This window comes from Amphibalanus amphitrite, unplaced genomic scaffold (assembly GCF_019059575.1).
Source record: "Amphibalanus amphitrite isolate SeventyFive unplaced genomic scaffold, NRLGWU_Aamphi_draft 000053F_arrow, whole genome shotgun sequence".
Lineage (NCBI taxonomy): Eukaryota > Metazoa > Arthropoda > Thecostraca > Balanomorpha > Balanidae > Amphibalanus > Amphibalanus amphitrite.
This window is the reverse complement of record NW_024881549.1, coordinates 300,084-313,092: the sequence shown is the minus strand read 5'-3', so window position 1 is coordinate 313,092 and position 13,009 is coordinate 300,084. Positions and strand designations below refer to the sequence as shown.

Genomic DNA, 13,009 nt, shown 5'->3' with positions numbered 1-13,009 from the left:
AGAGACGCGGCAGCGGCGGCAATGCTGATCAGTCTGCATAACCCAAACCGCTGCGGCGTCGCGGAGCGGCTGTGTGTTGGACAAGGCCCCGGGGCTGTCTCCGCCCCGTGCAGCCAGACAGACAGACAAGTCGAGTAGCGGCGTCCTCACCTGAGCGGGAGGAGGGGGAGGGGGAGGGGGAGGCGTGACTCACAGTCAGCTGCTGGGCGCTCAGCTGTCCCGCCCCCTCCCTCCCGGCACCGGTCAGCTGAAGCTCGGTGAGCTGCTGGTCACGGGTCAGTGCTCAGCGGTCCTTCGCTGTCGGTCATGTATGATGGGTCACTCTTCCATTCTCCAATGAGGGACTGTTGTGCACACGGTTAATATTTTCATCTTAGGAGATAGAGGTGCCTATTTATGATTTATCTTACATCTCTGACATTATCCTACGCCTCGGAGGAGAAAACCTCGACTGCACGTTATTCAATGAACGTTTTTTTTTTCTATTTCTTAAAAATCAACAAAAAACGTGCCTGCTACCAGCTACGCCGACAAGGACATTGGTTGTACCTGTTCCAACCACTCAGACTGTCCTCCGCTCACGAGAATACACATTACGCAAAGTTACCCAGCCTCGACAGACCTTTTTCTCGTCCTCTCACGCAGTCAACTCATCCATGTTCTCTCTAGCTCGTCCCAGCGCGGAGGCCTAGTCCGTACCGGGCGCGTGCCGTCCGCCGCTCTGGGCGTGTCCTGGCCCCACCACAGGAAGCGGGCCGTCACATCCGGTCCGCACCCCTCCCTCCCCGGCCCGGGCCGGGCTGGTGGGACAGCCGGCCGCGGCTATAGTGTCCCACCGCGCCCGGTGGATGGCGAGCCGGGCCGTCCGCTATTGGCACCTGCCGTCCCGACGCGACGGATGGCAGCATGGGCATTTGGTTCGTCCGGTGGCTATGCACCAGCGCAGTGGCAGAGTCGGATGTTATGAGAATATATGTTTCATAGAAGAGTGTTCAATGCGTAAACAGCTTCATTACGAATGATGTGTTGGCTTTGTGTATCGCGTCAACTTCCCCGGTTCCCACATTTTTTCAATCGTCAAATATAGGTATCATTGTTCCTCCAGGTACAAAATCACAGCCCTAATGACTATTGTCAGTTTTGATTGCCTACCATTACAGCAATCTGCAAATTCCCTTTCACCTATTCTGTGGCCATGCAACGATGCAAACGTCTTGCAGTCGTCATAACACCGGCTGTATAACGCCCACTGCCGGTCCCACGAGGACGGCACAGCGCTCAGTGTCAGTCCCTCAAACGGTCGCTGTTGTTCTATCCGTCTCCGTGTCAGCGCCGCGGCATCTCTGCGTCACGCGGCGTGCAGTTGCACAGACGGCCGCCAGTGCACCATGCACGGCACACTGTGCACTGTGACGCTCCGTCTCGCTTCGGTGCACGGAGCTCCGAGCCGGAGCCCAGCCGAAGCCGGAGTCGTTTCGAGGCGGCCAGAGCGACGCCGTCCCGTTACTACAGCCAAGGAGAATGGGAATCGTTCGCCGCCTGAGCGGTCGATCGGTTAGGCCAGACGTATTAACCGGACAGGAATTGATTGGGTACATGAGAGATTATCCCATCGAGTGCGTGAGTTCGGTGATGGTGGCCTTTGCCGCGCTGTGTGCCTGTGTGTGACCCGCTGATCGTTCAGAATGTGAACCTAATGAGGCTTCAAGCAGCAACCGCTTCCGTTGAGCTCCTCTCTCGCGTGTGTCGGTGTCGATTCTCCGCGCCCCTCTGTGCCTGTGTGAAGACTAACGACCGGTTCGTTTTTGTTCCAGATCCACTGGAGGGGATGCGCTGACGCCTGACTATGGTCATTGTTACTCGCGTAAGTACGGCATTGTTCGATGGACTCGGGCGCGGCCTGATGAGAGCCCATTGCCTTCCGCCCAAAAAGAAAGTCACGGAGAGCGTCTCTTCTCTCGTGATGTCACGGAAATGATCGTGCGGAGGGCTGGGAACTGCCATGCGGTGTTAAAAGGTCAGAAGTGAAGATGAATTGGTGGACATTCACGGGGTTACAGGTTTAAAATTCAATAGCGGGGGTTTCCTTTTGCCTCGTTCTTCAGTCTCCGGTTGTCGGAGCGCCATTTAGTGACGTCATAGGAACCGATCACTAATAATGTTCTTTGGAAGGCTCCACGATTTCCTCTAACCGGGCTTTCCCGTACAGGATTCCCACACACGATGAAAGATTACAACGAACGTAATCCAATTGCACTTACATTTTTCTTCATCTTTACACGGGCCAATTTCCTCGTTCGCGATGGAATACAGGCAAATGTGATGCGACAGCGGCCGTCGGTGTACTACGTCCATCGTTAGTTGTCGATAGGCATCTGTGTACATTCCTGACTCCAGCCGAGTGTACCGTTAAGGCCGCCCGGCTGCTGCCCGAAGGCGGCAGCTGACTCCGGCAGGGCGCCGACTGAACACCTCCGTGGGCAACGGTATACCGGCCGGGCACACACGAAAGTGGCGCGCCGACCGCCTGACGGCCGTCGTGGCGCGGCGCAGACGAGCTGTGACGCCACCGAGACGATCTGTGACGCGCCACACCTGTGCGAGGAGGAACGCTGCGTCCCCCGTCCGACGGGGCGGGGGAGGAAGGATGGGGACGAGACGAAGAGAGGCAAAAACCGTGACTGCTTGGGCGCTCGACTTCTGAAGGGTCTTAGAGTGGAAGACACATATAAAGCCGGTTCAGTGCAATATGGACTGTGAAAAGAGAATGAACTGCGTTTTCCACTGTGCAGCGGAGATACAGCGGTTATGAAATACTGGCGAGTGGATAGAACCACACGAAAGATGGCGACATGGTGGGCACAACGCAGCAAAGACGGTGGACAGTATGTTGGACGATTGACGATTGACAGAGGACAATGTAATGTGACGGCAGACGGTGGACTGTGGACAGAAGGTAATTGTGGACTATGGGGATAGGCAGTAGACAGAAAGACGACGAACAACGGGCGAGGAGCCGGATCCCGCCCACCGTCCACTGGCAGCGACTGCGCGGTGGCCGCGCGGTTTTCACATCCTGTGCGCGGGCTGGTCCCTCTCATTAACCGACTCAGAAGTCGTGACGAAAACCCACGGACTGTTCATTATGAAAACGTGCTGGCCGTTATAAAAATAGCAGGACGTTGAATAAATTCATGGAGACGTTAAGTTTGAATTCATAATAATCTTTTCTGTTCCGTCAACCTGCTGTCCTGCAGTGAAAGAATCAAAACCAACAGCTTAGGCATGAGAAAGAGAGCTGTTTGAATCGTTAACTTGACCGCGAGAGTCACATTCTATAGTCGTTTGGACTGTCACCAAATTTAACACCCGCGCCGCTCGCTAGGAACTGCTCGCCAGCGATCATGAGAATCAGAGCGGATGATGACTCGACGAATATCATTGCCGTATTTACTATTTGCCTGAGAGATGTTGAACATTTGGCATCAATCTGGTGTCGTTTGTCGCGCAGTGTCGCCTCAGACTGCCCCTTCAATAACTTGCGCTAAGCGCGGTGTTCCAGCTTCAGGAATATCTGTAACAAAATTATTCGAGTCTTCCACATAAAAAGTTTCACTACTCAAGTAATGTTTTTGCGATGCAACCCAAGCCTTCTCTGGATGACCTGCTAGCTGCATTAGCCGGGGACAATGTCACAGCATGCAGCTCGAGCTGCTGGTCTGTATCGGTCGACAGCCGGTATCTTATCCTGCAGGTCCGGGAGGGTTAGGGCGCTGTCAGATAGTCGCCAGTGTCGACTATCGGCTACAGAGTGAGTCTTCCGTCAGTGGCCGTCACAGGAGAGCCCTCCTGTGTCACGGTGGGGCGCTATCGGGCGGTGGAGGTAGGCTGCGGTCAGCCGGAGCTGGCCTGGCCCAGTCCGCGCCAGGGTCAGGGCGGGGCCTCGGGGAGACGAAAAGACCTCGCGCGAATCGAAGGGTCGAAAGGTCTGGGAGTGAGGTGGGGTCGTGTGAAGTGGGGAGAGCGGAGAAAACGTCCAGAGAGGTGTTGCGTGAAAAGTGTGATTCTGCAGCTAAACGTCAAAAGTGGTCATTGATCTATGTTCTGTCCGTTGGTTTCAAAGTCGTAACGGTGTTGTTCGTTGGTGCCAACCGACAGTTCTACTGAAGGAGAAGAACTCAGTGACCACACTTCACCAGTCCACCAACTGACGGGACCAGTGACCGGAGAGGGTTCTCGGGGTCGCCACCGGAGGGCAGCACCGGCGCGGTCGCCGCCATGGCCAAGGACGACACGGTGCGATCCGTGCAGTCCTCGCAGGCCGACGATGAGGACCCGTCGCCGCTGGACCCGCAGACCCAGCTGTACCGACACGGAGACGGGTACGAGATCGTCGAAAGAGTCGCCAACAAGATCATCATCAAAGTGAGTGAGGCGGAGGAGACTTTCGCCAGGGTCGACAGCTTTTGGAGACCGCCCGTCCGCCTCCGCGGGATGCTGAAGAACGGCTGAATGTCGTGATGTCGAGGAGCTTCCGGCTTCGATGTGATGTTGAAGAGCTTGCGGCTTCAGTCTCGTGATGTCGAAGAGCTTGCAGCTTCTGGGTTGTTGAGTCGAAGAGTTTACGGCTTCGGTGTGATGTTGAAAAGCTTACGGTATGGGTGTCGTGATGTTGATGTTGTCGTGAAGCGTCTTCGCTCTGTTTCGTCCTTGGTCCGTCCGCTTGTTACTAAAAAATAAGCACCTTTTGTTTTGATGTTGCTGCTTGATGCTTTGTCTTTGTCTAGTTTTGCGCGGATCCTGTCTTCACCATATCTTTATCTGGATTATCTTAATTCTGCGTTTTTCATCGAATATTTTTTTCTCAATCGATTGGCGTTTATAAAGGTCTATGGACGTTGGTCAATCTTATCAATATCACATGAGAAGTTCGTTTAATGCCCTATCGCAATACGAGCAAGGGCATAATTATTGCCGCATCATCAGCTAGCTTGGTAGCAACTAGCAGCACAACCTGTCTTGTAAAGCATCTCTAAGCAAGACAATATTAAAAGGGCCTCGGCAGTATTTACTGTTTGCCTGTTCTCCACATATTCTGTGTTCAGGCAGGCCATTCATTCACTGGTATTTACGCTTTTCATTGATATATTCTGAGGTCTGTTTGCATAGCAGGTGCCAAGGTTTATTTGCTGTCTGCATTTCGCGGATGCCCCTCCCCACTGACCGCGTCACTGAGCGGCGCGCGGTGCTACCTGTCGCCACCGCGCTGCCGCCGCCGGAGACGCTATCTCTCTGTAAGGCCGGTCCCGCTATCTGCCTATCGAGGGTCCGTCCTCAGTCGACTGAGCATGGGTCGCCTCAGCCGACCTGGCGGCCGTCCAAGTAGGCTGCCGGCGATACACTGTCCGTCCGGGTCTGTCCATTTGTCCACTACCTATCCAGTCTAGTCCCCTGTGGGGTTTATGATGCCTGATTCGTTTCACGTCTCTATATAGTGTCTCGTCTCGTCTCTCTCTTTCTTTCACTTTATCCAGGACAACATTGACCACTACCATAGCAATGATGTGAATGACCGAAACTTGATCTAAGCGGATGATTCAACGATATTCTTGTGAATCTTTTGTGTTATTCATGTGTGCATTTTTGCATGCATATAAGTTCCCTCTCGTAACAATAGGCGTGCATCTATATTTCTCACAGTCTAGTGACTTGCACCTTTCTATTTGCACAACAAATCGATACTTCAAATACATCAATGTTTTTATTCATTTTCCAGACGCATTGTATGGACGTTTAAATTTAAATACAAAAGCGCTGCGTGAAAGGACGAAAATATGCAGCGTCATATCTCATATTTACCAACCACTTCGGCCGCGGTCCATTCTTGTTTCGTCGCGGTAACTTAGTCATGCCACTCTAACGGCTTTTTATGAACAAGTTTTCGTGCGATTAGTCCGGTCAGCAGTTTATCCCATACGCCTCTTGACTATGAAATTTCATTTATAATTATATATTCCATTGATCAGATGGAAATTTGGTTAAGACATCAGTGCACTAACCTGAGTTTCTGGTTGGGGACAATATTATACACGCCTACTTACCTCAGATGCGACCTACCCCGTAAGCTGACCTCATCGCCGTAGGGTGACTACATATGGATCGAGCAGGTCTCGTAATCTATCTATAACCTGACCATTGACCTGACCCCGCCCTCCACAGGGGGACTACATATGGATCGAGCCGGCCCCGTGCATTATCTGTGACCTGACCGGTGACCTGACCCCGCCGCCCACAGGGGGACTACATATGGATCGAGCAGGTCCCGTAATCTATCTGTGACCGGACCATTGACCGGACCCCGCCGCCCACAGGGGGACTACATATGGATCGAGCCGGCCCCGTACATTAGCTGTGACCTGATAGTTGACCTGACCCCGCCCTCCACAGGGGGACTACATATGGATCGAGCCGGTCCCGTAATTTAGCTGTGACCTGACCGGTGACCTGACCCCGCCCTCCACAGGGGGACTACATATGGATCGAGCCGGTCCCGTAATTTAGCTGTGACCTGACCATTGACCGGACCCCGCCCTCCACAGGGGGACTACATATGGATCGAGCCGGTCCCGTAATTTAGCTGTGACCTGACCGGTGACCGGACCCCGCCCTCCACAGGGGGACTACATATGGATCGAGCCGGCGGCGCGCAGGGAGTTCGACGTGGCCATCGGCGCCCGGGTGGTGTCGGCAGAGGGGAGACGCATCCAGGTGGTCGATGACGACGAAAAGGTGAGTCACGTCATGTCACGGTAGGGTACGCCACGTTAGGTGTCACGGTTCGACCGCTCCGCCTGCCAGTTCAGTTGAGAGGAAATTGGTATTGAGAGCCGAATATTAGTGAGGGTCTGGTGTTCGCTATCTTATTGTTACCGTAAAGTGGGGCTATTTGAGACAGTGGGGCTATTTGAGACAGTAAGGTAAGGGTATAGTAAAATCGCTGTAAAATGAAAACCGTTTGCGGTTTTTTCGTCATTTTTGCTTAAGCTGATGTGGAATTGAACAATGAATGCTCTGAATAACCTTTTTGAAAATTTCGAAAAGTTCTGAAAGAAATTTGCAATAAAATACGAAATACAGAAAAACGCACAATTTAAGTTGCTCGAAAAGGACCCCTATACTGCAGCTTAAAAAAGTTGAAGTTTTAACAGCTTGGCCACTGTATCTATCGCTACTACCTTTTTGCTTATAGGTTAAAGGGACACTCCCACCTTAACATTAGTTTTGAGTTGAGATAGTCAAATTGGTGGCCATGGCCTGCAAATACCGGTTTGGGCACTCACAACATCGACAAATGCTTTAATTCGGAGATATGGAATTTCAAACTTGCAGTTTTCGGATTCTAAGGGGCTAGTGCATTGGTATGCCCCCTTAGAATTTGTGACGTCAGCGGAGATCTAACGATTTTTAAATCTTTTACTAAAACGTTTGGTAGCACGCAGTGGTATATGCTGCTTTGCGCGCAACAAATGCCGCACTTTCAAATAAAGTCGCTAGGAACAGCGGAGATCTCAAAAAGTAAACAAAAGTAAAAGTCTAATATCTTGAAAACCGGTGAATATTTTTCAGTGAAATTTGGTGGATATTCGTTTTCGCTCTTTCTGAACCGAGCGACATCACTTTCGTGCCAATTCATTAACTTTTTTGAAGGTGGGAGGGTCCCTTTAAGCACATTTTTCATGAAAATATTATATATTGTTAACGGTACTGCCGATTGCGTAACCCATTGTCTCAGAATCCCGATGATGCCCACCTGGTCAAACCTCAACGGATATGTATGCCAAATAGCTGATGTTAACGGTGATGCGATGCACCCGAGAAGACTTACCGCCATCTACCTGAAGTGCATCGAACGTTCGACATAAGCAACACCGGTGAATCGGTCGTGGTCATAAACGTGCAGTGGGTTCATGGTAGGTACTTTTAGCAGCAAGCAATATTTACATGCTCGTAGTGTAACATAATACCTAACCCTTTAGCTGGTGACCAAACTAGTTATTCTGATGAATATGTGCTTAAAATGTGCTTCATCAGTCACTGACTCATCCGACAATCAACATATGTCTACCTTGGTTGACCAAAAAACACCATCGAATGTTACTTAACACATGAACGTACTGTTAGGTGAGCCTATCCAAGTACTTGATGTGGTAGGGTAACCGGCCAATTGATACGGCATGCAGCGATCGAGGAAAATCGGCATAAAATCAACACCGTTTAATATTTTTCTGTTATTTCTTCGCATGGAGATGTACAATGGAACAAACAATCATGCAGACCATTCACTCAAATGTTTTGGGAAACCTTTTGCCTTGTTTGATTCATTACAGTGTGCTTCATAAGGTAGCGAGACTGTCTCAAATAGCCCCACCGACTTTCGGTATATCTGTTTTCACGTCACCGGGGCTATATACAAAAACTTACTTTCAAAATTTTACTGTCGATGACTTTAAAATAGTCCTTGATGATCATCCGGTCAGTTTGAAAGCTATGGGTCACATCATATTATGATAGCCTTAGCATATAGTGATGCAATTTTATACCCTAGCGAAATGAAGTGTCCTACGAAAAAGGAAAAGATTGAATATAAAGGTCATATAACAGTCTTTGAAAAAAACAATTTTTGCCAAAATGATCAAAATTCAATTTCCAAATGCATGGCGTTTAAAAAATTATCTCTAGCGTGACCGATTTTCTTTAATTTCCTTGCAACTAAAACTGTCTCAAATAGCCCCACCCTATGGGGCTATTTGAGACAGGCTTTAACATAAAAAATAACCTCAGTCATTATTACTAGCTGAACCAAAATACGCCTATATGAAAGAGCTCACAGAGAACTACATTTTTGCAATTTACATGCTATAAGAAATATGAGCCGTCTTAAAGGGAGAGGCCAAAAACTGTAAAATCCGTTTCAAATAGCCCCACTTTACGGTACCTTATTACCTTATTGTTCGCTATCTTCACTCTAAGAAGGGATGGTCAGTTGGTCACACTGGTCAGTGCTTAACGAAAATGCGTTCCTATCTAGTAAACGAGCTTAGAAAGTAGCCCTCATTCAACAATCTGAATTGAATATGTTTACATTTCCTTCTCAATGAACATGCGTACCCAAATGTTCTTTGTAATATGATTGGTGGCATTTGGAAATCCCAGGCTGGCATAAACACACGCAAATGCGATATCTGACCCCAGAAATCCACTTTCTTAGAGACAGGCTTAGGATAATACCGGTCAGAGCACCGCGACGTTATCGCGTCACGTCACGTCATATCAGGCTCGTGAGTCGTGATGTTACGTCATCTCAAAGACCGCGTCGCGGTGACGTGACCCGGTGACGTGACCCTGCAGGTCACGGTAGGGAGATTCGGCTCAATTTGCACGGCCTGGGCTTATGCATGCTTTTGGGGAAACCCGCGCTCTAACAGTAATAACTTAAACCGGTCCAGTTTAGGCGCCTACAGCTGAGAACAAACAGGTTGGACGCTCTACACAACAGCCTGTCCAACCTGGTCTAGAATATAGAGTATTATGTAAGGCCTTCTAAGTATTTTACGGTAAATCTTTAGTTGAGTGCAGATCATCACATACCATAAGAATCCCAACCTGGATTTTTTTCTTTCTCTCCTCGTTCTTGAATTGATGGATAGGTATGCTATTTGTTTGGTGAGCTTCTCAGCCGCTACTGTGTTTGAGGTACTCTCCACCTGTTCCCCGTTCACTTTACGTCTCTGTTTGACCGTCGCCAAAGGACGTGGGTCACCGCCCTCTGACGGTCGGCTCATGATAAATATTCCGTCCACGAGCGGCGGGGGCGGTCACGATTCGAGTGTTCGCCTTCGGAGACAGGCAGAGACACGAGGTGTGTGGGAACTGGGCGGAGTCAGTGGCCAGTGCCCTTATCATGCCACCACCCATGACCTAACCTATGACCTTACCCGTGACCTGACCTGTGGCCCGATCTGACCTCACCGGTGACCGTGCCGTCCACAGGAGCAATGGCTGACCCCCGAGAGACGCATCAAGGCCATGCACCCGACGTCCGTGCAGGGCGTCGAGGACATGATCTCGCTGGGCGACCTGCACGAGGCCGGCATTCTGCGGAACCTGCTCATCCGCTACAACGAGAACCTCATCTATGTGAGTCTAGCGTCGTCTTCGGCCGTCAAGTGGTGAAGAGAGGGAAACATATAAGAAAATAAACAAGAATAGAGAAATAAGTAGACGCCCATGGCCCACTCGAACCCGGGTGCAGGCCAGGTGCCTAAAAAAATATCACGAGGGGCACTGCAAGATGATGGACTGAAAGATATTCTCTACGGATAGGGGAATAAGGTATTACAGTAAATGCAGCAACCCTAATTCAAACAACGTGTGCCTAAAATAGATGAATTATCTATTTTCACAAAAGTCAGTTTAAAGGAACTTGATGCCTTCAAGTTCACCCTGTCTAGATTCTGGATATAGCGAATGCGTTGGTCAGCTGCTAGATGCGCCAGCCGCCAGATTCCTTTCAAGTGCTGCTTGTTGAGCGGAATTTCCTACAGAATTCTCGCTTGCCGAACCAACAAAAATTGTTATAAGCTACCAACCTTTGCAGACTTCTGCAGAGCGTGCAGACCAGAACAGTCCGGCGGGCCATGCACAGTGGCTACAAAGTGTCAAGGACTGATAAACAACTTAAACCCCGACTTAGAACAATCTTCGGCACACAAACCTACCCACATATCAAACACACATAACAGCGTAGTGTATCAGGTTGACATAGTAGCTTTGGATATTAAATAAAGTGATTTCATCGAACAATATGTGCCGCGCTTTGAACAAATCAAGTGACAATGCACGAATGGTGTTGGTCCAAGCAGGTGCTTGGAACAAACTCAGCCAACATATTTATTGAAATATTAGGGTTTAATTTTCGATTGGGAATTTTAGAGCGCCCAAGTGCCATTTTACTCCGCAGCTTCAGCATACTCTCGCTTTATAAAACGTAATGTGCCATCAAGCGAGAAAAGAAAAATAAAAAACGTGACAAATCTTCTAAGCGGCATAGCTAGCGCGTTTTACAAGAAGTAACATTAACCAGCCCGAAAAGTACACCCATTATCCCCTTGTTCGAATCGTAATTGTCGTCCTCCACCCGTGTCACGCGGCGTGCACGTTGTCGACTCCCCGTTCTTGTCATCGAACTGGGCGTATTTCTGTGTCCAACGCTGAATCCTTGTATCCACGGTTATCTTTTCTCTTCATTTTTACCCATCGTCACCCTTTCGGCCAATCCATCTCGGGTCCTCAAGGCCTGGCTACACTATGCGTTTTCTGAGTGCGTTTTTTGCGTGTTTGCGGGTTTTGCGTGATATCGTTCTAGAAAAAAAGTTATTATTAATTGAACTTCTTTAAAGGTAGTGTGCCAGCTTTCTTGGACCGTATGGAGTTAATGGCCCAGATAAGGAGAACCGGATTTTTAGAACTTATCCATACCTTCAAAACTCATGGAAACGTCTTAAATTCTTCAAATTTTGAGTACCCCAGTGCGAAATTCGCCCCGACGGTTTGTCGGTCGTACCCCAACCACATTTCACACCACTATGAACAATAAATGCACACACTGAAATCGCTATTACCGATATGCTCATCCAATCAAGTTTCGATAAACCCGTTCATCATCATCTCCTGCGGTTTCGAACACGCCTGTTAGGTGGCTTCTGATGCTCGTCGAGGTAGGAATTTCCAAATACGCGTGGTGCGTCGGGCCGCGCGCTCTGACTTCGGCCAAGAAAAATGCGTCAGCTGATCATTGTCATTTCTGCCACTTGCGTGTGGTGAAATGGGGTCATAACTTATAAGACGGCTTTTTCATATCAATTATTTTACATAAAATCATATTTCAAACCATAAATAATGTTCGACAGCCAAATAAAAGAAACAATACCAATACGGGCTTACAGTTTAAGGCTCGACATTGTGTTGTCTACGATTAGACAGCTGATAACTCATTCCCGTACGTCGTATGGTCGTAACACTATAATGACCTTTGCTTATTGTCACAAGTGCGCCGCATTCGCGATTGTTGCCCGACGCCTCTTTGCAGGTGAGCCCACTACAGTTGTTATACATATCTAAAAACCGAAAAACTTTTAGGCGAAAAAGGCACTATTCCAGGCCCATTTTTGATTTTTTTTTGCGATATTATGTAAAAACAGAAGCTTCTTATCCTAGGAAAAATAAAATGGGAAATCTTTCAAAGGTGGCACACTACCTTTAGGGGAAGCCGGGGGAAGCCCGGGCGCGGGGGAAGCCCGGCCACCCCGTTTCCGGCTAAATTATTCACAATAAAATGCTCAACTGTTTGTCCTTTCAGCGTGGCAGCAGGTAACGCCAGCAAAAAAGTTAGGGCTGACAAAAATTGCATATTGTTAAAGTTATAGCGCAAAAATGATATTTTAAGGGTTTTTAGCTAAAAAGTGAGATATGTTGCACTGTTAATGTTTTACCATACAGTACTAACATTTATACGAATGTTATGTAAGGACCGTTTAAGTGTTTGTAGTGAGGGGTGACGAGGCAGGTTGGCTTAAGTATGACATTTTTTCGAATATCGCTGTTTTAAAATAAAAATTAGCACATTGGGGTAACCCCGGGCGAGTGGCCAAGCTTACCCCCAACCGAGAGCAATGCCACTAAACCACTGTTTTCCATGAGATGATAGGTACTGAGCAGGTTTGGTTTACACCTAGATCAAAGATAAATTTCGAAAATAAATATGTTATCATAGACAAAGCCAGTCATGTCACTTAAGGTCAACTACGGTCAAACTACGTTTTTGCAGATAACGCGACAGACAATGAAGCTAGAGCTTCAAAAATGGTGTCGTTGTGTTCTTCTTCATCAGCCGAGTCGAATGATATGCAATATGATGCATTAAGGTAAAAAGAAAAATAAATTTTAAGGA

The 13,009-nt window shown here is 48.7% G+C and overlaps 1 protein-coding gene across 4 annotated transcripts in view; it reads left to right on the top strand.

Moving 5' to 3' along the window:
* The window catches only part of LOC122377941 (myosin-VIIa-like), a 74,590-nt gene that overhangs the window by 27,416 nt on the left and 34,165 nt on the right, over window positions 1–13,009 (top strand). For 2 of the 4 annotated variants that reach the window (XM_043358573.1, XM_043358572.1), the window contains exons 2-5: window positions 1,815–1,864; window positions 4,159–4,425; window positions 6,676–6,789; window positions 10,051–10,197. In XM_043358573.1, the coding sequence (XP_043214508.1) occupies window positions 4,279–4,425; window positions 6,676–6,789; window positions 10,051–10,197 (408 nt within the window). In that variant the 5' untranslated portion in view covers window positions 1,815–1,864; window positions 4,159–4,278. The remainder of the gene's footprint in view (window positions 1–1,814; window positions 1,865–4,158; window positions 4,426–6,675; window positions 6,790–10,050; window positions 10,198–13,009) is intronic. The other 2 variants (XM_043358575.1, XM_043358574.1) reach the window with 1 other exon arrangement.